Source organism: Macrotis lagotis, chromosome 1 (assembly GCF_037893015.1).
Source record: "Macrotis lagotis isolate mMagLag1 chromosome 1, bilby.v1.9.chrom.fasta, whole genome shotgun sequence".
In the NCBI taxonomy this organism is placed as follows: Eukaryota; Metazoa; Chordata; class Mammalia; order Peramelemorphia; family Peramelidae; genus Macrotis; species Macrotis lagotis.
The window spans coordinates 594,570,757-594,596,587 of record NC_133658.1 but is presented as its reverse complement, the minus strand read 5'-3'; the positions used below and the strand labels follow the sequence as shown (position 1 = coordinate 594,596,587).

The following is a 25,831-nucleotide window of genomic DNA, read 5'->3' as shown; positions in this document are numbered from 1 at the left end:
GACTTTGGACACAGAAGTTTTCACTAGTCATCCTCTGAGGGTATCTTCCATAGCAAACTGTCTATGGTAAGATTCTTTTTCTTCTGGAGTTGCTCATTTCCCCAGGCTATGACTTGATTTTAATTCTTTGATAAGGTGGGGCTCTGCTTCCAGGGTAGAGGACATACTTTCCCAAACTTTTAAAAATTTTGAAATCAGGGACACTGCCCCCCCCTCCAGGGACCTCAATTCTTTCAAGGTCTTATGAGAGACTCTGACTGCTCTCCTGGTCTCTCTGCCCTGAAACTGTGAGAAGGGACCCTGCTCTGCTATGGTAGTGTAGGACCCCAGACTGAGCCCTGGATCTGAGTATGGGCAAAGCAACAGAGTACAGCTCCAGGGATAGCAGAGCAACCTCTACAGTCTCCCCTAATCCCCTTACCATCAGTGGGCTGAGCACTCTGGAATTAACCAAGTCTGTACTGAGACCTGTGCTGGCCTGGACCTCATGCTCACTCTATATGGCAGTTTTCCCACTGACTTTCCAAGTTGTTCCTGTGGTCCTTTTCAACCCTGGTGGAACACACCCTTCCCATGAATCTTCCAAGTTGTCTTGAGCCCAGAAAATTGTTTTACTCAGTCTTTCTGTGGATTCTGCCATTCTAGAATTTGATTAGAATAATAATTTAAAGGCATTTGGAGTGGTCTGGGGGAAGAGTTTCTTGGATTTCCTGTCTTCACCCTTCCCTCCCCTCCCCTTCCTATTTTTAAAAAGATTTTGAACTTAAGATGAGCAAAATGTTAGGCTAAGTACTTATTCCTACAACCATTTCTCTCTGATATCCCCAAAATGGAAGACTAAGTACTTATTCCTACAATGATTTTTCTCTGATATCCCATACAAGAATTTCAACTTTGTGACTCATTATTTCAAAACTGCTCTTAGAAAAAAAAAGTACTACTTTGTGGTACTAATATGTTGTAACCAATGAATTCGTTTCACAATATTGGAAAACCTACCTTCTGCACTATGTTCAGTAATGCTTGGAAGATTGCAATAAATACGAGCTTCATGAATAGGATCTACCACTGGAGGTTCGGTCAATGGATCAGGCATTATTCTCTTGCGATTTTTACCATTCATCCCATTTTTGACTGGTGTTACTGGCGCTAGGTGGACTAAAATCAAAAAATTTCAATGTAAATAAGTAGTCATATAAGAACAATTTCATTGTCCAGTGAAATTTTGAATTTCAGATTTTCATTTTTTAATTATGTTGAATTTATTTCGGTGAATAACTCTTGAAGACACTTCAGTGTCAATTTTTTCACTGGAAATCTTTTTCAAAGTTTTTTCAAAGAATCTTACATTTCTCTGACATGCTGATAGCAAAGATTTAGGAAGTTTGGGGTTTGCTTTTGTTTTACTTAAGTTGCTGTTTTGTTTTTAACTGTATATTAAACAATGGTCTCAAGACTAATATATCTGAGAGTACAAATGATTACAAACTGCAAAAATTAAGCACCTACCCACAATTCACCCACCAACATTAACATAATCCAGTAGATTTAGGCACCAAATCTCATGTTCAACTGAAAAGCTTTGCTGAAGAATTGTTTTGGTTTAACAACAGGATATGCACAAGATCTCCTGTAGTTATCATTTTTTCATCTCAACATTATTAATACCACTCCACAGAATACAACTTCAAATTGTTTTACAAAACCACAGAATGCTCTTGCTTCTTCCAGCCTCCCATCCAGAAATATGGAGCTATCTCATGGTCTTCCTTAAATCACATAGAGCAACGTGCGACTCATGTGGCCTGGTTAAACCAAGCCCTATGGCTACCTGCCTCACCTTACCTCTCCTCTCCTCTCCTCTCCTCTCCTCCCCTCCCCTCCCCTCCCCCCTTACTGCTTTTCTTACTAATTTTGGCCAATGTACTTTTTTATCACAATATTTTGCCATAATGAAATCCTGAGCACTTTTAAAATCCAAAACCCCCCAAAAAAACAAAAACACAGAAATAGACCACATTTTACTAATCTGCTGATAATATGAAGCATGAAAATAAAGCCTCACCCTAATCCTGACAGATTTAAATAAAATAGATTATCTATAACTTCTCCATATGAGTACTTCTGATTACTCTATCAGGGAAGGACATTAGATAGGTCAACACAATTTGTTTTTTTACTGAATCACTTTATTTGCTTTCAGGTACCTTGTAATCTTCTAGGTTTTTTTTCAATCAAGACCAATTCTCCACTACTAATGCCCAACAAAACAAAAATATACTGGCTAATGCTTCATAAGTTTAAGTTAAGAGATAATGTGATCATTTGTTTCAATATCTTCCTGGCTTTAAAATATAAGGAAACATCCAAAGTAACATGATCACGCCTTCTAGCATGCTGAAGGGATCCTTCCTGAAGGATTTAAAAAAAGAGGTAGAAGAGTAACACAGGACAAAAATAGAAAGAAGTGAAACAGTCTGAAAGATTGGAGATAATAGCCAAATCAGTGGATCCACTTAAGTATCAAAGAAGTCCCGAATCAAAAGACTACTGAAGATAACCCAAAGTTACTGTGGTAACTCTACATCAATAAAGCCATCCAACAAGACTATTTGTCCGAAGGAAATTTCTCTCAGGACTGCCCTAAAAAAGTATGTTCACTGCTAAAATTGCTAATAATAATAACAATAGCAGGTAGCATTTATATAGCACCTTACAAATATTATCTCATTTGATCATCACAAGCCTGGAAGGTAAGGTTCTCAGGTAAATTCAAAATTTCTGGATTCAAGCAATCCATAGTCTGTCTTCCTCTATAAAGATTACAGGCATGTGATCATCATGTCTGATAAAGCTTTTTTAAGCAAGTTTTACATAAGAAAGATTCATGGTTTCATATATATATTCCCTCTTTTTTTCTGTTCTATTTTCAAAGTTCTCTTTTTTTTGATGTTTGTTAAATTAAGAATAAAAAATTAAAATTTAAAAATGATAAAAAATTTAAAAGAAGAGTTTTTAGATTTCAAAGATCAGCTTTGTGTCTGTCAAATATTAGTTTATGAAAGAATCAGTATCAAGGAGTACAGACAAAAAGGAAATGAAAATAAACTATTATTATTCACAGAATAATGGCAATCATAAGAGAAAATGCTTGAACTTACTGTGTAAAAATTTCAAATATTTTATAATTTTATTTTTTAAAAAACTTCATTTCTCTCTAAATTTTACTGCTTAACACATTATGCCAATCTCTTTCAGTAAACAAACTAAAATCCATTCATTGCTACTTCCTAAAGTTCATTGCTAAATCTATTGGTCAGGTAAGTAGTATTCTCATTTCTTAGTTCCTTTACTCTCTCCTACTATAATATATTCTTCCTGTACACTTCTCCCATTTCAGGACCAAAATATTGGTACAGAAGCAACTCTATTTGATTCTCAGCAATCAATCATAACTATTTATTACGCATTTACTCTATGCCAAGTACTGGCTAAACTGGGGACCACAAAAAAAGAGACAAATGATGGTCTCTGCCCTCAAGAAACTTACAATCTAATTGGGGGGAGACAATATGAAAAACAAATATATACAAAGCAAGTGGCATACAGAATAAATAGGAAATCATTAACAAGGGGAAGGCACTGTAATTAATAGGGTTTGGGAAAGGCTTCCTGTAGAATGTAGGATTTTATCAGTGAAGGAAGCCAGGAAGATCAACAGTTGGAACAAACACAGGAGAACATTCCAGGCAGAGGGGATAAGCCAGAGAAAAATGCCCAGAGTCAAAAGTTAAGAGAATCTTGCTTGTGGAACAGGAAAGAGACAGTGTCACTAAAACAGAAAGTAAGTAGTGAGGAGAGTAAGGTGTAAACAACTAGAAAGGTAGAAAGAAACTAGGTTATGAAGGACTTTGAATGGTAAAGGGATCACTCTGTATTTGATCCTGAGACAACAGTAAATCACTGGAATTTAGTGAGTGGAGGTAAGGGGCATGTGACATGATTAGATCTGTGTTTTAGGAAAAATCATTTTAGTGAATGAATGGAAGACAGATTAGACTGGGGAGAGATCTGAGCAGGCAGACCCATCTGCAGGCTTCTTGCAATAATCAAGGCACAAGGTGATGAGAGTCTGCATTAGAATGATGGTAGTGTCAGAGGAGACTTATTGGAGAAACTTTGCAAAGGTAAAATTAACAGAACTTGACAACAGATTGCCTGGGGGAGAGGGGCCTGAGGAAATAGAATCCAGAATGACTTCCAGGTTGTGAGCCTGAAAGACTGGGAGAATAATGTTGCCCTCTACAGTAAAAGGGAAGGGTTTAGGGGAAACTTAACATTCATTTTTGGACAAACTGAGTTTAAGATGTCTACTGGATATCAAGTTCAAGGTATCTGGAAGACAGTTGGAAATGCAAGCCTGGAGATCAACAGCTATAGGAGTAGGACAGGTAGATTTGAGAATCATTGGCGAAGAGATTAAATACAAGTCCTACCCACCTACCCCCAAAAAAGGCTACAGTACTGAATGAAAATTGAAATTTTTTTATAAAATCCCTTTATTTTTAAATTACACACTCAAGGACTTCAGTTCATACAGAAAACCTACAAGTCCTTACAACATTTTTCAGGAGTTTTACTGAAAAGGCTCATATGACACTCAATAAACCTATTTAACTTACTTAGATAAAAGTTGAAATATCTTTGATTATAATAGAATTCTATACACAATACGTACTTAAGGTTTATTAAAATTCAATCTCAATTTATTCAAAGTGAGGGGAATATTCCCCATTAAAACCTTCTTAAGAGTTAATATTCCTAGGGAAGTCATGTCAGTGTTAAATATTAAGAAAACCAAACCATTATTCTTAGATTATTCTTAGAAAAAAGATCTTGCGTTCCAAATGAGACTTGTAACACCACCTGTTTTCTCAATAAGGACCTAGGAGGACAGCAGACTGTTCCTAGACCTTGTGTTCCAAGACAAGTTACGTTACTTCAATAAGATAGTTACAATCCTGAAGGTTATTCTCATCATCTGGATGGTGAGGTAATATTTTATGAAAACCTTTCATTCTTTTCTTTGTTGCTGGGGTAGATTTTCACAACTAGAATGTAACTCTGAAGACTAACCAATGAGTCAACAGAGATAAAGGATGGGGGGGTGGAGAATTGCATTAGGCCATATAAAATTGCTTGACTGTCAATTCGGAGCAGCTCCTTGATCTTCACTATCTTTGTGAGACTTGGAATGCTCCCTTTTCTCAAGAAAAGCCAAAATAAACTTTTTTTTCTCAGAAGAATCTCTATATTTTTTAGTGGATTTTTATCCCACACAAAAGAACAATCCATATTTCACAATTCTTTACTACGCTTGAAACACAATAAGATTAAACATGAAAATAAAAGATTAAGACATGAAAGTGACAATCACCTAAAAGTAAAAGGAAGAACAAAAATAAAGTGAAGATTCATGATGAATCCATAAATCTCCAAGGTCTTTATCATATATACAACTTTATTTTTAAATGCTCAATTCAATTTAAGTAAATATATTTTCAAGCAATGGTCAATTAAGTATGATATTTTCTTCCAATAATAAAAATCAAACTTCTTATGTACCCTTATATTTGACCCTAACATCAAGAATTTGAGAAGCTAAATATTTATTAAAAAACTTAGAAGTACACTAGGTACTTTTATCAAAAAAGATTAAAAAGCTTATAAAACAGTCTAGTCCTCATAGAGCTCACCATCTTGGGACTAACCTACAAAAACAAACAATTATATATAATATGCAAAATTAAATGACAACTGTTTTAAGGTAGTGAAAAAAGTCTGTGAGTTCTTGGGAAAGATATGGATACCAAAAGGTTCAGGGAAAACTACATTTTAAAAATAGTATTAAATAATGAAAAATGAAGGCAGAAATACCAACAATTTCATAATTGAAAATATTTAACTATCAAAATAAAAAATTATCATTTAAAGCTATAAAATATTTCTATTTGTTACTTCTATATCCAAAAAAATATTCAAAAAATGGGGCAAAATACCTGAAGCCTTCAGTTCATAAGAAAAACCTACTTAAACTTTCACTACCTACTTTCTTATAACATAATATTCAGTATTTTGCATGTAAATAAACCTAATTTCCTCAATAATAGTAATAGAGGAAGTTTTTTAAAGTTTATCTCACAAAAAAAGGGAATACATCTTATATCTCTTTGTGTTTCTATACACCAAATATACTGGAGATGATTAAAATATTTTTCACAATGCATTTCAACAATGTCTTTACTGAAAGAAAAATACTTTGAAAAGAGAATGACTTTTTCTATTTTAAGCAGTATCATAACTTCTGTTCAAAATATTAGAAAAAAAATTTAAATGGCAAATATTTCAAAATACAAAAACAAACAAATATATATCTTATTATAATATAGTATGTAATGAGGTATTATCAAACAACATAATACTTGATTAAACAACTTTAAAACACTTATGTTGTATATTCACTATTTATAAAGTAGTCAAAGAAAATAGTGATATAAAATATATTTAAGAAGTAGCAAGCTAAAAACGTTGGTCATACAAAGAACATACTTAATTGAACTTTCACAATCTAGTTTCTTATATCATAACACTCAATATTACCTAAATAGATAAACCCAATTTCCATAATAATGGAAGAAATGAAAAAACAATAATTTCCATAAAAGTTTACCTAAGAGCAGAATTGAAGTAAAAATATCCATGTCTTAATTCCTGATGCTTCTGAATAACCAGTATATCCACCCTGCAAAATGTGCCTATGAATGTACGCCTTAAAATTGACTGTCCTAAAACAGAAGGTACTTTCAGTGCAGTTATGTAAGCAAACCAAGTAAGCCAATTCAATGACGTGGAAACTAACTCAAGAAATAGAAATGAAGCAGATAGAATGGACCCTTATTCTAGCTTCTACCCTTTAGTACTTGTCAACTTTTCAGAATAAAAATTAAGAGTTGACTCTAAGAGTTCACTTCTTCAAGCAAAGACTGGAAAATTTTTGAATGAAGTTATAAACAAACTACTGCGTCATCCCAAACATTTTAAAGTATTATACTTCTAAATTCATTTACCAACTATGGTTGTAATTACTTTTTTTAAAAGAAGATAAAGCAATATTTTCAATAATTTTATCATTAACAGTAACATTTCAAGGATAAACAAAGAAACTTGTTAAAAACTTGCTCACAGGGGGCAGCTAGAGGGTGCAATGGATACAGCACCAACCCTGGAGTCAGGAAGATCTGAGTTCAAATCAGACCTCAGACACTTAATAATTGCCTAGCTGTGTGACCTTGGGCAAGCCACTTAACCCCATTGCCTTAAATTTAAAAAAAAAAATTGCTCGCCTAGTCATTTTAGTAAAACTGACTTCTCCCAAATTATCCTATATTCCCAGACTATATCCCCTTCATAATCCTACTTTCCCAAATTCAATTTGCTGTGGAAATTTCACTCCAATGAATCTTTTTCTAGACTTATTATAAGTAGAATGACATCCACTATTAAAAGCTTCCCAATTATAAGTACAGTTCTGGGTTACCTGAATTGCTGAGGGGCAAATAACACTAATAACACTAAGAATCATGACTAACTATAAAATGTTTTTTCAGCTACCAAAACATAGTCACAGATCAGAAACAGGTAAATGGAAAAGGGATGAGGATCAGAGAATTCCTAGTAGGCCTATGCAAGCAGAGTTAAGAGGTCAGAGTTAGCCAAAAAGAATGGGAAGGGGGCAGGAAGGATAAAGAATATACAAATGCAAATAAAACAAACTAGAAGATACATATTGACATTTCTTTCATTCTCTGCAATAGAGGCCAAAAGGAAAGAAAAGGGATGACATACTTACAGAATTGCAGACTGATGCTCAAAAAGGCTAGTAAAGCAGCCAAGACCAGCAGCAACAAAAAACGATTTCGGAAAAGCATTATTATTTGTTCTACTTTCCTTTCATGTTTTCACCTCAAACAAGAAATATGACCTGGAATAAAAGAGGCAATAAATATATGTTGAAAGGTGGAAAAGTAAATATTTCATCTGTTGGACTGGGAAAAAAAAATTCCAATTACTCTTTGCCCTGACAGACAAGGGCTAATCCCTCGCTACAGAAAATCTTTCATTATTTTTGTTTGCTCCATTCAGAAAAGCTTTGAAAATAAATAATAATGCAGTAATCCTACATTTACCTGGCATCATAGGACAATAAAGTATTCTACGTAAGTCATATTTTCCAGATAATGAAACTTTTTTAGCCTTCAACTTTTCTTTTAATCTTTAACCCCTCTTATAGAAATCTTAACTTTTCATACATTTTCCTGCCTCTATAAACATATTAATAAGTTCTAAACTCCTATAAACTCCTTTAGGGTAAAGAGTATGTTTTTCCTATTTTGTGTCCCCAGAGCCTATCAGTAACAAGTACTCAACAACAACTCGATTAACATAATTTAACCTTTCTTTGATGATATAGGTTTATCATGATGAAACAATCTACTTCTAAGCTAGCTGTGTGATTTTGGGTAAATCACTCAATCTCACCTAGACTCAGTTTCCTCTTCCTCATTCATAAAATAAGGAGAATGAACTTAACATTTTCTAAGGTCTCTTCCAAGATACTAGGACTCTCCCTATACTGATATCATACAGTGAAGTCCTCAGTATTTTAAGTGTGCAAGACTGTTTATTCTATGCTACACAATCACAGAAAACCACAACTATCAATCAATAAATATTTATTAAATACTTATTATATGCCAAGCAATGTTTTTAAGCATTAGGGATATAAATTAGAAAATGATAGTCCTGGTTCTGAAGGACCTTATAATCTAATGGGAGAAGACAGCATATCCAAGATATGTAAAGGGGGAAGTAGAAATGGGGTAAGGAAAAGTACTCAGATCAGGGGTGTCATGGAGAAAAATCAAAGAAATCCAAAATAAGTACAGCCAGAAATGTCAAAGAGGTCTAAAATGAGAGCATTCAGAGGAATAGGAGATGTTTAAAGAAGATTCTTTTCCAGGTCATTTGTCTGCTTTTCAAAATGTTTTTATAATGTTTAATAATGTTTATGCATACTCCCTAATTACTAAGTTTCTCAATTCAATTTTTATGCAGTAATCCTCCATTTATCTAGCATCATACAAGTCATTTTTCCCATAACTTCTTGTTATTAATAAACATATAAATGCAGTGAAAGGTATCATGCCAGATGCTAAAGCATATAAAGACAAAAGAAAAAAGACAAAGAAAAAAAAAGACAAAGACAAGACAAAGAAAACAGCCCCTTCCCTGAAAGAGTTTATTATTACTTTTGGTAACAAGTACACTCATACTTCTTGTTGACAGTGAGCATTCCTCTCTTCAACTCACTATTTCTGTTCTATAAACTTTGAAAAATTAGATAGCTAAGCTAGTTATAACTTTACATCAACAGTAAAAACAAGTCATATATAAGTGAGGCCACTGAGGGATCCTCCTTCGAGTAAAGTGCAAGATCTTTAGAAAATAACTTCTCAGGGGTGGCTAGGTGGCGCAGTGAATAGAGCACCAACCTTGGGCTCAAATCCGACCTCAGACACTTAATAATTACCTAGCCGTGTGGCCTTGGGCAAGTCACTTAACCCCATTGCCTTGAAAAATCTAAAATAAATAAATAACTTCTCTAACATCTATCATAACTATCACAGGGTCTTCTTTAAAAAAAAAAAAAAAACACTTCCTAGTCAGTGGAATAGACTAGGTGTAAAAGCAGATGATTATAGTAATCTGCTGTTTGATAAACCCAAAGAGTCAGGCCACCAGGATAAAAACTCCCTCTTTGATAAAAATTGCTGGGATAATTGGAAGTTAGTATGGAAGAAACTTAGATTAGACCAACACCTCACACACTTTACCAAGATAAGATCCAAATGGTTATAGGACATAGACATAAAAAACAATATTATAAGCAAATTAGAAGATCAAGGACTAGTCTACCTGTCAGATCTATGGAAAGGGGAGCAGTTTATGACTAAGGAAGAGTTGGAGAACATCACTAAAAACCAATTAGATGATTTCGATTACATTACATTAAAAAGTTTTTGCACAGATAAAACCAATGTAACCAAGATCAAAAGAAATGTAGTAAATTGGGAAACAATCTTTACAACTAATGATTCTGACAAAGGACTCATTTCTAAAATATACAGAGAACTGAGTCATATTTTTAAAACAAAAAGCCATTCCCCAATTGACAAATGGTCAAAGGATATGCAAAGGCAATTTACAGATGAGGGGATCAAAGCAATCCATAGCCATATGAAAAAAATGCTCTAAATCATTAATTATTAGAGAAATGCAAATTAAATCTTCTCTGAGGTACCACCTCACACCTCTCAGATTGGCCAATATGACCAGGAAGGATAATGATCATTGTTGGAAGGGCTGTGGGAAATCTGGGACACTACTACACTGTTGGTGGAGCTGTGAACTCATCCAACCCTTCTGGAGAGCTATTTGGAACTATGCCCAAAGGGCAACAAAAATGTGCATACCCTTTGACCCAGCAATACCACTACTGGGTCTATACCCCAAAGAGATGATGAAAAAGGATAAAAACATCACAAAAATTTTTATAGCAGCCCTGTTTGTGGTGACAAAGAATTGGAAATCAAGTAAATGTCCTTCAATTGGGGAATGGCTTAGCAAACTGTGGTATATGTATATCATGGAACAATACTGTTCTATTAGAAACCAGGAGGGACAGGATTTCAGGGAAGCCTGGAGGGATTTGCATGAACTGATGCTGAGTGAGATGAGCAGAACCAGAAAAACACTGTACACCCTAACAGCAACATGGGAGTGATGTTCAACCTTGAAGGACTTGCTCATTCCATCAGTGCAACAATCGGGAACAATGTTGAGCTGTCTGCCAAGGAGAGTGCCATCTGTATCCAGATAAGGAGCTGTGGAGTTTGAACAAAGTGGAAGGACTAGTCCCTTTAATTTAGAAAAAAACAGGTATTTTATAGTCTAATCTTGTTACCTCTTAGACTTCTCTTCTTTTCTTTAAGGATATGATTTCTCTCTCATCACACCCAATTTGGATCAAGGTACAACATGGAATCCAAGTAAAGACTGACAGAGTGCTTTCCGTGGGGGGGGGGGGGGGGGGGGGGGGGGGGGGATTGTAAAACTCAAATAATATCTTTAATAAAAATAAATTTAAAAAAACACTTCCTGGGCCAGCTAGGTGGTACAGTGGATAGAGCACTGGCCTTGGAGTCAAGAGGACCTGGGTTCAAATACGGTCTCAGACACTTAATAATTATCTTAGCTGTGTGACCTTGGGCAAGTCACTTAACCTTATAAAAAACACTTCCTGGCTTAGGAGTCATGTTCTGGATGGTAAAACATTTCAGTGTGCAAAACCCCCCACTATTTTATATATGACAATAACAGGATCATAAATTTTGAGCTGGAAGGGAACTTAGAGATGGATCACCTAGTCCAAACCTTCCTTTGGCAAAGAGAAACTAGAGGCCTAAAGAAGTTAAGTGATCTACTCAAACTCCTACAGAAACTGAGATCTTTGCCTCCAATATTATATTATACTGTAGCACTCAGAACTTACTAGAATAGTTCAAATATAGCTTGTCCAGCACTGTAGAGTATATTTCTTTTTCCCTGAAGACTTTTGTCACTTCCATGTATATCGTGATAAATACTAAGTCAAAAATCTCATCTTTTTACACGAACTATTGAATCCTCTTCCCAATTCATACCCATACAGTTGATTGTTTAATCTAAGAAATAGATTTTACATTTCATCCTGTGATTTTTTTATATACTTTGCTTCAGTTGTCATCTAACAGCTCAATAGTTCCTCTTAGTTTTATATAAATTTAGTAAGCATATAAAATTGACATATAAAGTTGAACAAAACTTAAAACTGAGCCCAGAATATCTTAAATCACTTTAGTTTACTTTTATTTATCCCTTTTTATTTGCTTTTTATTTAAAACTGAACAATAAATTAATTGAAAGTGATTTAAATTTATTTTATTTCTTAGGGGCTTTTTATGAGTATTAGAGATTTTAGGGTCAATCATTACAGAAAACTAGTAAATTAGTAATTACAGAAAACTAATCCCACTTCTGTTTAGAAACAGTTTTTAATAATTACCCAAGTAACTACAAGGCTACTGTGATCAAAATAAAGCTGAAGATGTCTAATGTCATCTGAAAAAAAAAAGTCCCAGGTCCAAGAGCCAAGGAGTAAGACGTATCATGCAAAATAGTTATAATGTGAAGGAGTAAGGTTGGATCTGCACTGGTGTCTAGAATTTGATTCTTTATGGAGTCCCTGTTCTTTCCCCTTTGGAAGCAACTTCAATCTTAAAAAAGTATTTCAAGTCTGGATGACATTTCTGCCAGGTAAGGGGAAAGAATAAGCTTCACTAAAGAGAGAAGAGTTATCTTGACATTTAGGACCTTTGGTTCAAGCACCTTGTGCTTTGAGATTTCTGTCAGATAAAAGCAAAACATCTCTATGTAAGTATAAGAGTTTACATGAAAGCTAAGGGCCTTTTTACCTTTTCTTAAAGATTAGACATGACCCACATATGCTGATGTCCCCAAGCAACTTTAGAGATAAAGACAAAATGGGTCAAATTCTAATGTTCTCAAGGAAAACCTGGGTGGGGATGTAGACTAAAGAGAGAAATTTATGTGAGGTAGAATGATCAAAACCAGTTCATTTAAGCCCAGAGCTGAAGTTCTAAACTAGAATATTCAGAACTTCAACCTTAATTTATCATTTTCTTAAAGGAACCAAAAAATTAAAAAATTAAAAATAAAGAAGTGAACCACCATGAGGCACATCATTACTTGGATTTCATAAGGATATGGTTATAAAGGAATGAGATTTCTTTTTTAAACAAACATACCAGAACTTACATAGCCATGTATTTCCTCCCTCAGAAACTCACCTTAGAAGACAAAAAACTTATTCCAATGATACTGTCATTTTCAAAACATTTTTGGAATTCCTATTTTGAAATTACTTTCACAGAATATTTTCCAGGCTCACATAAGAAAATTGATCTCATTTTGGAGTCACACCACAGTAACAAAATAAAAAAAGGAAGGAGACTCTCCACAGGCCCTCCTCCTCATAGTCAGGTCCATTCTGCTTCAAGTCAGTCTTTTCAAAGTCAAGGTATTTATTATGAAATTTGCAATAAAAGATGCTAAATAATTATAGTAAAAAATGGGAAATTATATGCTCAGTCATGTCTAACTCAATAGGACTATATATGAGTTTTTCCTGGCATGATACCAGTTTGCCATTTTTTTCTCCAATTCATTTTACAAAGGGAAACTGAGATAAACAAGGTTAAGTGACTTGCCCAAGGTCACACAGCTAATAAAGAGTCTGAGGTCAGATTTTAATTTGGGTCTTCCAGAAGCCAGGCCCAGTGCTCTGTCCACTAAGCTGCCTAGGTTCTTATATTTTACTCCCCTTCCATTTATACTCCTTGCTACTCCTCACACAGGATGTTCTATATTCCTACACTGTACCTCTTTACTGGAAGTAAATTAAAATGTTCTCCTATCTCATCTATACCTCGGTGCTTTAACTTTCTTCAAGACTTGGCTCAAACTTCACCTTCTACAAGAATTTTTTCCTCCATTACCATTTCTCTATTACTGAAAATATTTACAATTTACCATCTGAATATCTTATGTGTACGTAGTTGTTTGCAAGTTGACTCTCCCCAGTTAGCATGTGAGCTCCTTGAAGGCAGTGATAATTTTTATCTTTCTTTGTTAACACAATGCCATAGTTATAGCTTAGTAGAGTTGAACAGAAAAAATATCAGGCATGTGTATATGTGTGTTATAAATACTACTATATATTATATATTTATCACATATCATATATAATATACATGTATATTAAATATGATATGTGATAAATATAATATATGATATCTGAGAAGGCCTTGAATGTCAAGCAAATAATGTGGACTTTTTATGGAGGACAATAGAATTTAGACAATGAAAAAACTATTATTTGAATCAGGAAATATTGTGATTGATGCTTTGGTTTAGGAAAATTAATCTGGCAGTAGACTGATCTGAGCCAGATGAAAAAGAGGTGGTTATTACAACAAAGCAGAATAAAGACTCACATAAGAAAATTGGTCTCATTTTGGAGTTAAACCACTGTAACACAATAAAAAAAAAAGGAAGGATAGTCTCCACAGGCCCTCCTCCTCATAGTCAGATCCATTCTGCTTCAAGTCAGTCTTTTCAAAGTCCAAAAGAGAACACAGGATTTATTATGAAAATTGATCTGAATTATGGTAGAGGCTGTGGGAAGAGTAAAAAGGATGCTAGACACATTGTAGACAGAATAACACAAATGAAAGAGAACTGGACTTGAAATTCAAAAATCTAAGTTCAAATATCCTCTAATGACCAGACAATTCACTTACCTACTATGAATCAATCTAACTCAAAAGGTCATGAGGAAAAGATATTATAAACTCTAAAGTACTATATGAATATAGGTTATTTGATAGAATATATAGTACAGAACAAATTATTATATTTAGTGGGAGGGAGGAGTCAAAGATAATTGCAAAATTTTATGGCTAGTCCAATTAATTGAATTAGGAGAAAGATGTGGCTTAAAAAAATGTATTTTGGTTAATAATTTCTCCAAATTATTTTATCTTTAAAAACCCCCCAAACGACATGTGCTAATTCCCATTTTATTATGTGGAATGTCAGGAAGTCCTATAACTCTGGCTCCAGTCTTTGTCTAAATAATGTTGGTCAATACTATCCAAGTTGTTACAACTGAATGAGCCTCACTTGTTCCATTTCCACATACTGATTAGCTGGCATCCCCCTTCACCTCTCTGGCTGGCTTCCAGGTTGTGCCAGTATACCTAAATTTCCTCAGTATATTAAACTAGCACTACAATTACTGGTTTCCTCTTTAACAGCACTACAGAGGCTGACTCAGCCTCTTCCTTCACTATTTCTTTCCACAGCTTTTGTCCTGGAATGTTCTCTTCCCTCTCTCTACCATGAGGAAACAATTATCATCAGTCTCTCAGCCTACTTAAATTGCTGGATTATGTGTCAATTATTCAAATTTTTCAACAGAATTTATTAGTACAAGTAGTCCTACTGATCAGCTGTAAATAATTTGGAATCTCAGCACTCCACATGTAGTAAAACATTGTTTTACAATGCATAAAAACTACCCTTATAAATCAGTTCTTATGTTTCCATTTTTGTCATTATTTCCTCAAAAGAAGTCCCTAATTTCATATTCTCAGAGTTAGCTGCTCCTTCCAAAAAGCAAGGACTCTCTCAAGTCAAACCCATTCTAGGTAAGCCCTGAGTTGTGAACAAGTTTTCTAGCTTCTCAATAAAGTCTACAATATACAGCATGCCCATAATACACAAACTTTTAACAAACCAAAACTGCTTATTAGTGATAACCATTATTGGTTTTAGAACAAGATTATGTATTTATTTAGCTTCAAGGTAAGTCACTAAGAACTTCCAGATATGAATCAATGAATCAAAAACCTACTGAGGACCAGACAATATATCAGGTAATGAAAATACAAAGACAAAACTTAAATAGTCCCTGCCCTCAAGAAGTTTACATTCTATCAAGAAAACAAGCCTGTGCATCCAAAATAGATAAAGGTAATTTAGGGAAGAAGAAAACAGGAAAAGATCTTTTGAATAAGCTCTCAAGCCAAGTCATGAAGGAAATTAGAGATTTCTAAAATGTGAAAGTGAAGAGAAAGTATCTTCCAAGCATAGAAAATAGTCAATGCAAAGGCATGAAGATGGGATATGGAGTACTTTATATGAGAGACAATAAAACAATATGACTAACCAGACATGATATGTCTGAAAGGAAGTAATATGAAATAAATCAGGAAAGGGAAGTTGGGGCCAAGTTGTAAAGAGTTTTTTAATACTAAATTGTAGAGCTTATATTTGATCCTAAAAGTGATTGGGTGTCACTGGAGTTTATTTAGTAGGAGAATGACAGACCTGAACTTTAGGAAAATCATTTTGGCAGCTGTATGGAAGATGGATTGAAGTGCAGGGACTTGAAACAGGGAGACAAATTAGGTGGCCCACTGCAGGAATCCAGATGAGAAGTGATGATGGCCTGAACTAAGGTGCAGGCTCTGTGAGAAGAAAGAAGGGGATATATATGAGAGATATTGTGAAGATAGAAATGCTCAGTTTTGAGAACTGACTGGTCATGTGGGGTGAGAGTGTGTAGTAAAGGATCACACCATGACTGTAGACTTCAACAATGAAAAAGTTTGTAATGAATGTAAGTGATTTAAAGTAATCTTAAAAATATGGTAATACAGAATTCACATTTTAAAATATTTAATAAACATGTCTACGCTGAATTCATGTGGTCAGTTATTTTGGATATTTATTTTTATTATTTTACATTATTTTGAAAAATGAAAAGTAATGGTAGATCAAAAGCTCACTTATCCTTTCATCAAAAGCCTAGGCTCAAGTCCCACCTCTGACATATAATGACTATATGACACTGAGCAAGTCGCTGAACCTTCCAATGAGTGCCCCACGTAAATCTTCAAGACTATAAAGTAAAAAAAAATGTTGATTTGCACTGAAGTCTTCTATTAGGGTTCCCTTTACCAATGAAATCACATTTAAAATCAAGTTAAAAACTTGAAGACCTGATAATGTTACCTTTTTTTTTCAGGTTTTTGCAAGGCAAATGGGATTAAGTGGCTTTGCCCAAAGCCACACAGCTAGGTAATTATTAAATGTCTGAGACCAGATTTGAACCCAAGTACTCCTGACTCCAGGGCCGGTGCTTTATCCACTATGCCACCTAGCTGCCCCAATATTACTTTTTTCAATCCAGCTCATTTGCATATAGTGCCAGAGGCATGGTAATATTGGTCCCATTAATGAAGGACAAAACATTTCATATAGCACCTAACTAGGGAACTAAAAATTGATTACAAACTAAATAAGAAAAAAAAGTAAAAAAAAATTTTTTTTAGATTTTTTGCAAGGCAAATGGAATTAAAGTGACTTGTTCAAGGCCACACAGCTAGGTCATTAGTAAGTGTCTGAGGCTGGATTTGAACTCAGGTACTCCTGACTCCAGGGCCAGTGCTAGCTACCCCACAGAAAAAGTAAAAATTCAGAAATGTTTGGGTTTTGTTTTGTTTGGGGAGAGGCAATCAGGGTTAAGTGACTTGCCCAAGTTCACAGAGTTAATAAGTGTCAAGTGTCTGATATCACATTTGAACTCAGATCCTCTTGATTACAGGACTGGGGGGCTAGGTGCCCCAACAAATGTTTTTAAAAGTCCTCTCTACAAACTCAATTTCAATTCCAAATCCAAAGACTTGGCCCATCTATCTTTTCAAAGCTGTAAACTACATGTCTAGACAGACTCTGGTTTCAGAATATATGACACCATGGCTTAACCTGCCAGGGCTGGGCTCACTCACTCCCTATTTCCTGGTTTCTTACTGTCACCAGTTCTCCTGATGGCTTCATTCCTCACCTCAAGGTCTGACACACAAGAAGCACTTAATTCATATTTACTGAGACTGTCGCTCACTCCTAGCCTTCAAGAAGAATGGACAGTTTTACTCTCCTATTCTGCTGCCTAAAAAAGGACAAGGAAACTTTGTTATCCTAAGTTTTACAACTAAGTACTATCAGGAAAAAACAATGATTACAAATAGCAAAAAGGGGAAGAAAATATAGTTAGATCTAGTCTTAACTGCAATTCTATAGGGACCTTCAATTTGCTTCATCACTTTCTTCTTATTGTCTTTCTTGGATGTTTTATTCAAGAAATCAGACAGAAATATCTATAACAGATGCTATGTCCTAGGTTTTTAGACAAGGTGGTTTAAACCTTAGCTTCTAGAATCTACTTCCTCAAGGGTTTAAGGGTCCTCTGTACTTTGCAGTCTTTCAGGCCCCTCACCTGGGCTTTCAGCCCTCAACCTTCTCCTTACCCTTCAGTTTCATTGATAATGTTAAAATATTGTCCCTGCCCCGAGCCCCCTGGATCTACATAACTATAAGCCACCTATTATACTAAATATAGAACCCTCCTCTAAAGCTCTAAATGACTCAGGTGACTGGAAACTCTCGCCTCTCATATTCTCTGTCCTGGTTACTTAAACTGAAGGAAATGTGCTAGCCAACTGTTTTTGGGGGGTTTTGGGTTTTTTGTTTTTGTTTTTTGCAAGGCAATGGGGTTAAGTGGCTTACCCAAGGCCACACAGCTAGGGAATTATTAAATGTCTGGGGCTAAATTTGAACTCAGGTACTCCTGACTTCAGGGCCGGTTCTCTATCCACTGTGCCACCTAGCCACCCCAACTGTGCCACCTAGCTGCCCCAACTGCACCACCTAGCCAATTGTTAAAGAGAATTTTGTTCTCTATGGTTAAGATAGCTTCTCCAATAGCTAGCAATAAACTAGCAACCTGGATCCCCTCCTCTCTGAAAGTCATATGGTTCTGGACCATGAAACAAAGCTACCCCAAAGTAGCTTTGCCTCATGAATCCACTGACTCCTGAGATGATTCCACCCAGACTAATTTGTCCTATAAGTAACTGGAAATGGAAATCAAATACTTTTTAGAAATATTCATTTAAAATTGCTGTTGATATTTGATATATTGATTAACCTTCATGAGTTATCTCTCTAAAAGCACAAAGGATGATTAGTCTTAGTACTTACAGCAGGGCTACTTCTTCCACAAAATTCAATATTTTAGACTTACAACTTATCCAGTCAATACTGCAATATAACCCTTCCACATTCTTTTAATAAAATCTGATTTAAAATGTATTGAAAATCTGGTCCATTTCTAGAATTTTTGAAATATTCTATTCACTTTTTGAAAATCAAACAGAAGGATTGGAAGGGATATGAGATAGTGCTTTATGATTTAAAATAATGCTATCAGTCATTTTCTTAATATTTCCATTGTTTCAGCATATATCTGTGAAACAACTATGGTAGTTTTGTTCCCAATATCTAGATCACTATATGTACACATAATCTTAGCCTTTAAACTTTAAAGGTTGAAATAATTCACCATATCACAGGTTCATTATATAGAAAGTCTTTTATAAGCCTTAAAGTGCAAAAAAGAAATATGAATTATCAAATTTATAGCAGCTCTCAGAGTTATAGGTGTCAAAGAACTGGCATCCTCCATTAAGGGTATACAACAGGGCAAAAAAAAAATGCTAATTATCTAGCAACACCAAGAGATCACTCCCCACCACCCATCCCTAGAAGGAGCCAAGACAATACAATAAAACCATCCCTTTCAAAAATTTTAAAAATTGATGGAAATATATGCTCACCTTTCACTTTTGCAATTTAAACCACCATTTTAATAGAAAGATATTAAATAATATATTTTGATCCACATAATACACAACTATAATTTTTAATAACAGCTTGAGTCTATAATTAAAGTGGAGACATAAATACCTATTTAACAAGTTCCCTTGCTTTTTTTCTGATCAACTCAAGGAAAGGCGCTTTAACTGCAACATCAAAAATGCTGGGCTAGGGATAACCAACCTCAATTCTGAGTAATGAAGGCCCAACAGACTCCACTGGCTTACTGAAAGCCTCAGCCAACAGCTTGTACCAACTCACAGCATTCATTAACATTTCCAATGAAACTGAAAACCAACATTTGTGGATTTTATTTCAAATGATGTATGGCAGAAAACTCGGCAATTATAGCATTGTGACATGCAACAGAATGAAGGGATTTTGCTAAATGTAGTCCTAAAGTATCTAAAAATAACTAAATTTAGTAGTTTAACAGATCAAAGACTAGTGAATAATTTTTTTCCTTTTTTTCTTTTTCTTCTTTTGTTTTCCTAAATTCAATAGCCTGCAAAAGTAAATAAACCAAAAGGGAAATCTAATAGATACAGATAATTCAATAGTGATATAATTAGCTAACAATGATCACCACTTCCTTTTCAATAAGTTTATAAAGCACACCTTTAAAAATCTCTTCTAGGGGAAGCTAGGTGGTACAGTAAATAGAGCACTGGCCCTGGAGTCTGGCCTCAGACAGTTAATAATTGCCTAGCTGTGGAGCTGCTAAGTGGTACAGTGGATAGGGCACCATCCGTGGAGTCAGGAGGACCTGAGTTCAAATCCAATCTCAACACATAATAATTACCTAGCTGTGTGGCCCTGGGCAAGTCATTTAAACCCATTGCCTTAAATAAATAAATAAATAAATAATCTCTTCTAATATTTTCCCAAGAATTATATCATGTTTCCTGACTAATAGCTTAAAGAATCTACTTTCCCCCCCCCTTTAAAAAAATTGGGGGCAACTAGATGGCATGATGGTCAGAGCAATGGCCCTGGAGTCAGGAGGATCTGAGTTCAAATCCAGCCTCCGACATATAATAATTGCCCCACTGTGTGATCTTGGACAAGTCACTTAACCCCATAGCCTTAAATAATTTAAAAAAAATTTTTTAATGGAACATTTACCTGTCTCCACATTTATGCTACAAATCTTTTCTTAATCTTCTTTTAATTTTTTTCTCTTATCATTTTTAATAATTACTAAGAGATCACTGAAAGTATTACAGTCATCTTATTTATAAATTTCAACAAAACTTACAAGATACAATTCGACATCAGAAAAGTGTTCTTCTGGTCCTTTTTATTTATTTGGATAATCATTGAACCACTTTTTTTCTCTATAATAATTAATCTGAGTATCATTCTTGGAGGAAAAAAGGTATAAAATGGGTATTAAGTATTTCTATCTTCTGATGGCTGTCCCAAACAACCCAAGCAAGAGTAGTGATCCTTTTTTGTTCCTATTCTTGCCTCCAACATAACTAAAAAAGGTCTATTTATTATCACTAACATTTATCACAAGACTCAGCCCATACTGGGTTTTCACTTTCCTGACTATTCTAAGAGAATTATATCTGACTTGTTTTCTTCCAATCTTTTCAATTCATTTCTGATTATGTTGTAAATATACTATAATTTTAGTCTTTACAATGCATAAAACTGCCTCAAAAAACTCCCCATGATAGCAATCTAGTTCAAGAAACAAGCATTTTAAAGTCCATCAATCAAACCACATAAAATCTTAATTATAGGTAAAATAAGCAATGCTGTTTTAATCACACATAATTAAGTAAAACAAGCAACAGTATATTTCAGTTTACTATGATCATGTTCCACTAAGGTGCACATATGAATACATACTTAATAGTTCTCTTGGTTTTTTTAGATCAACTCAGTGAAGAGTTTAACTGCAACATCAAAGATGCTTGGCTAGAGAATACCAATCTAAATTCTGAGTAATGACATCTTAGTTTCACATTTTGTATTATGGAAAGTTATAGGATAATAGAGTTTTTGGATTTCCAAAATATTAAATTATTTCCTTTGTAAAGTATAGTATAGTAGAAAGAGCATGGGACTCAGAATCCAAAGCTATAAGGATAAGTTTTGTCAGAGGGAAAGGGAGCAAAGGTTATTTCTAAAATCATTTAACTTTCTGGGACTGTTCTACAAAATAAGGAGACTGGATGAGATAAAGGGTTCCTAACTTTTTGTGTGTCATGGAACCCTTTGATGATCTACTGAAACCCATAGATCCCTTCTCGTAATATTTGTTCTAAACTCATAATTGAAGGAAATAGGAAATATCAATCAGATAGTGGTGAAAATATAAAGATGTAATTTTCTCTCGAAGAAATTCACAGACCCCACCCCCATCCCCTAGCCCTGTACTAGATGAGATCTCTGAGGCCCCAGATCCTAGAACTCCATGATCTTATCATCCATTAGAACAATAGTTCTAATTCGACCAAAGAATCCACTTGTCACTATTCTGAAAACAAACATAAATTATTAATTAACCAGTAACAAACAGAAATAATTGATGCAAAGGTTATCAATGGGATTCAAAGCACAATACAGATAAAAATTAAAATGATGATAGCTAACAAACATAGGTGGTCCAATTCACTCAAGTGTGACAGGAATTGGTCCCAGGCCTCCTTTTAACCACACCAGCCCATACCTCAACCACATATTCCACTTATAATGGCAAGTGATTTTTTTCCGGGTTAATAAATTTCAATTACTGGTTCTTCAAGAAGCAATATTTATTTTTACATATTGCATCCAGTTAGCTTTTAAAGATGTCGGTCCAAGTTGCCTGCCTGCCCCATTCACAAGGTTTTTCTCTTCAAATACCTCATAAAAAAGCATTTGAAATTGGTCTTACTATTTCAAGCTGTCAAAAACAACTTACATTAACAAATAAAAATGATAACAAAATTGTGTTAATTGTATTGAATGCACTTTAATGAAAGTTTTTAAATAAATTTGTTTTGCATATGTAAATACAATCTATTATTTTTAATACTTTGAATTGAAAGGAAAATAAGGTAGCATTAAATTGCTGAAAATGTTAAAAACTGAAATTTCAAATTGCTCTAAATCATTACTTATTAGAGAAATGCAAATTAAAGCAGCTCTGAAATACCACCTCACAACTCTTAGATTGGCCAATATGACCAGAAAGGACAATGATCAATATTGGAAGGGACATCTGGGACACTAATACATTGTTGGTGGAGCTGTGAACTCATCCAACCTTTCTGGAGAGAAATTTGAAATTATGCCCAAAGGACAACAAAAATGTGTATATCCTTTGATCCAGCAATACCACTACTGGGTCTATACCCTGAAGAGATGATGAAAAAGGGTAAAAAATATCACTTGTACAAAAATATTCATAGCAGCCCTGTTTGGGGTGGCAAAGAACTGGAAATTAAGTGAATGTCCTTCAATTAGGGAATGGCTTAACAAACTGTGGTATATGTATGTCATGGAACACTATTGTTCTATTAGAAACTAGGAGGGATGGGAATTCAGGGAAGCCTGGAAGGATCTACATGAACTGATGCTGAGTGAGATGAGTAGAACCAGAAAAACACTGTACATCCTAACAGCAACATGGGGGTGATGATCAACCTTGATGGACTTGTTCATTCCATCAGTGCAACAATCAGGGACAATTTGGGGCTATCTGCAATGGAGAATACCATCTGTATCCAGAGAAAGGATTGTGGAGTTTGAACAAAGACCAAAGACTATTACCTTCAATTTAGAAAAAGAAAAGTTATCTTATTATGTAATTTTGCTATCTCTTACACATTATTTTTATTGTTTTTCCTTAAGGATATGATTTCTCTCTCATCACATTCAACTGAGATCAATGTATACTATGGAAACAATGTAAAGACTAACAGGGGGGAGGCTAGGTGGCACAGTGGATAAAGCACTGGCCCTGGAGTCAGGAGTACCTGGATTCAAATCTGGTCTCAGACACTTAATAATTACCTAGCTGTGTGGCCTTGGGCAAGTCACTTAGCGCCATTTGCCTTGCAAAAAAAACCTAAAAGCAAAAAAAAAAAAAAAAAAAAGACTAATAGAATGTCTTCTGGGTTGGGGAGGGAAGCAAGAATGGGGGGAAAATTGTAAAACTCAAAATAAAATCTTTCTTAAAAAAAATAGAGGGGCAGCTAGATGGCGAAGTAGAGCATCAGCCCTGGAGTCAGCAGTACCTGAGTTCAAAGTTGGCCTCAGACACTTAACAATTACCTAGCTGTGTGGCCTTGGGCAAGCCACTTTTAACCCCATTTGCCTTGCAAAATCCTAAAAAAAACAAAAAAAAAAGGTATAAGCAGGTATACATTGTCAGATGAATGATGCTATCACATTACTTTTATTCTATAAAATCAACATTTCCACTGAAATGGTATATAACCTAGTAATTGAACACAAATACATATAAATACATGGCAATACACCAATAATCCCACTGACTGTTCTTTGGGTATGCAAATATGTGAAAGAAGAGACACAAAAGTTACCTGTGGGATTAGAGCAAAACTGTTGCCATCACCATAGCTATGTTGTACCATTTTAAAATTTATTGCTTGTTACATCTTCAATAATTAATTGAATGATGCAGTAGTATGTTGTTCATAAGATCCAGTATGTCAATAATCATGCTTAAAGAAACAAACTCCATGACATTAGAAAACTTTTACATCAATTAATTGAATGTACAAGAGATAGCTGGGTGGTAGCTCAGAGGATAAAGCACTGATCTTGGAGTCAGGAAAAACTGAGTTCAAATCCAACCTACAATACTGACTAGCTGTGTAATCCCTAGGCAGGTCACTTAACCCATCTGCCTCAGCTTCCTCAACTGTAAAATAGGATGTGATAAATAATGGCACCTACCTCCCAGGGTTTTTTAAGGATCAAATGAGATCACATTTGTAAAATGTTTCACACAGTGCCTACACACATAGCAGGGGCTGTATCTGTTTCCTTCTCCTTCCCTTCCACAGTCCAAAAAAGTTTCTACTCTATATACCATGATGAACACCATTGGACTGATATTCTATTTCTTCTTCTGAAATGTCACATTTGTGTAGGCTACACAAGTAATGTATATCAAATAGCCAATGCAACAAAAGAGGAATATGTCTAAGTCACTTACTAAAAGGTTGAGCATCAAAGCATACAAAACTGGTTTAATTTCTGTTCATAATGACCTTTCTGAAAATAGAAATGATTTCTGTCAACTAAGCTTCCATTTTTTGAGAAGGATTTGGTTATTCTGAGGTCTTGGTAGTTATCAGTAATATTTAGAATCAAAGCAAATACAGATGCTGAACATGGTACTGCTAAGAGAAACACCAGAGGAAGATGCACTGTCAGTGCCAAAATGACTAACTAAAGCAAAACACAGAGTTGGCAAACCAACCTAACAATTGTTGAACATTATTCTGATCATGAGTCATAAGCACAAGCATATATCAAGCATATGGAAGGTTTTGAGATGATCACTGTCAACATTTTGTACTTGCTATCAAAGCACAAATTAACATGCCAAAGTTCATCCATTAAGAATTCAAGAGGGGCTGCTAGGTGGCACAGCAGATAAAGCACCAGCCCTGGAATCAGGAGTACCTGGATTCAAATCCGACCTCAGACACTTAATAATTACCTAGCTGTGTGGCCTTGGGCAAGCCACTTAACCCCATTGCCTTGCAAAAAAAAAAAAAAACCCTAAGAATTCAAGAGATTTTTTGCTGTTCCTGTTCAATTATTTGCCAGTCATGTCTAACTCTTCATGACCCCATTTAGAGTCATCTTAGCAAAGATACTGGAGTGCTTTGCCATTTCTTTCTTTAGATCTTTTTATACGTAAGAAACTGAAGCAAATAGGGTCAAGTGACTTACCCAGGAACACAATAAGTACCTGAGACCAGATGTGAACTCAGGAAAATGAGTCTTTTACTCCAGACCAGTATTTATCTACTGCATCACATATCTGCCTGAATTCAACAGAGGTCCTTTTCTTAAAAAGATTGCTTTAGTGGGGCGGCTAGGTGGCGTAGTGGATAAAGCACCGACTTGGAGTCAGGAGTACCTGGGTTCAAATCCAGTCTCAGACACTTAATAATTACCTAGCTGTGTGGCCTTGGGCAAGCCACTTAACCCCATTTGCCTTGCCAAAAACCTAAAAAAAAAAAAAAAAAAAAAAAAAGACTGCTTTAATCTGATTACTTAAAATCTCAAATAGTATTTCAGTCTTCAAAAATCTTCAATAACTGTCCACTTC

The 25,831-nt window shown here is 34.9% G+C and overlaps 1 protein-coding gene across 4 annotated transcripts in view; it reads right to left on the bottom strand.

The window, feature by feature from the left end:
* Nucleotides 1–25,831, bottom strand: part of PXYLP1 (2-phosphoxylose phosphatase 1) — a 54,381-nt gene that overhangs the window by 14,657 nt on the left and 13,893 nt on the right. Inside the window, exons 2-4 of one of the 4 annotated variants that reach the window (XM_074214902.1) lie at nt 16,132–16,271; nt 7,910–8,041; nt 1,000–1,158 (exon numbers count right to left, since the gene is read on the bottom strand). In XM_074214902.1, the coding sequence (XP_074071003.1) occupies nt 1,000–1,158; nt 7,910–7,988 (238 nt within the window). In that variant the 5' untranslated portion in view covers nt 7,989–8,041; nt 16,132–16,271. The other 3 variants (XM_074214900.1, XM_074214901.1, XM_074214903.1) reach the window with 3 other exon arrangements.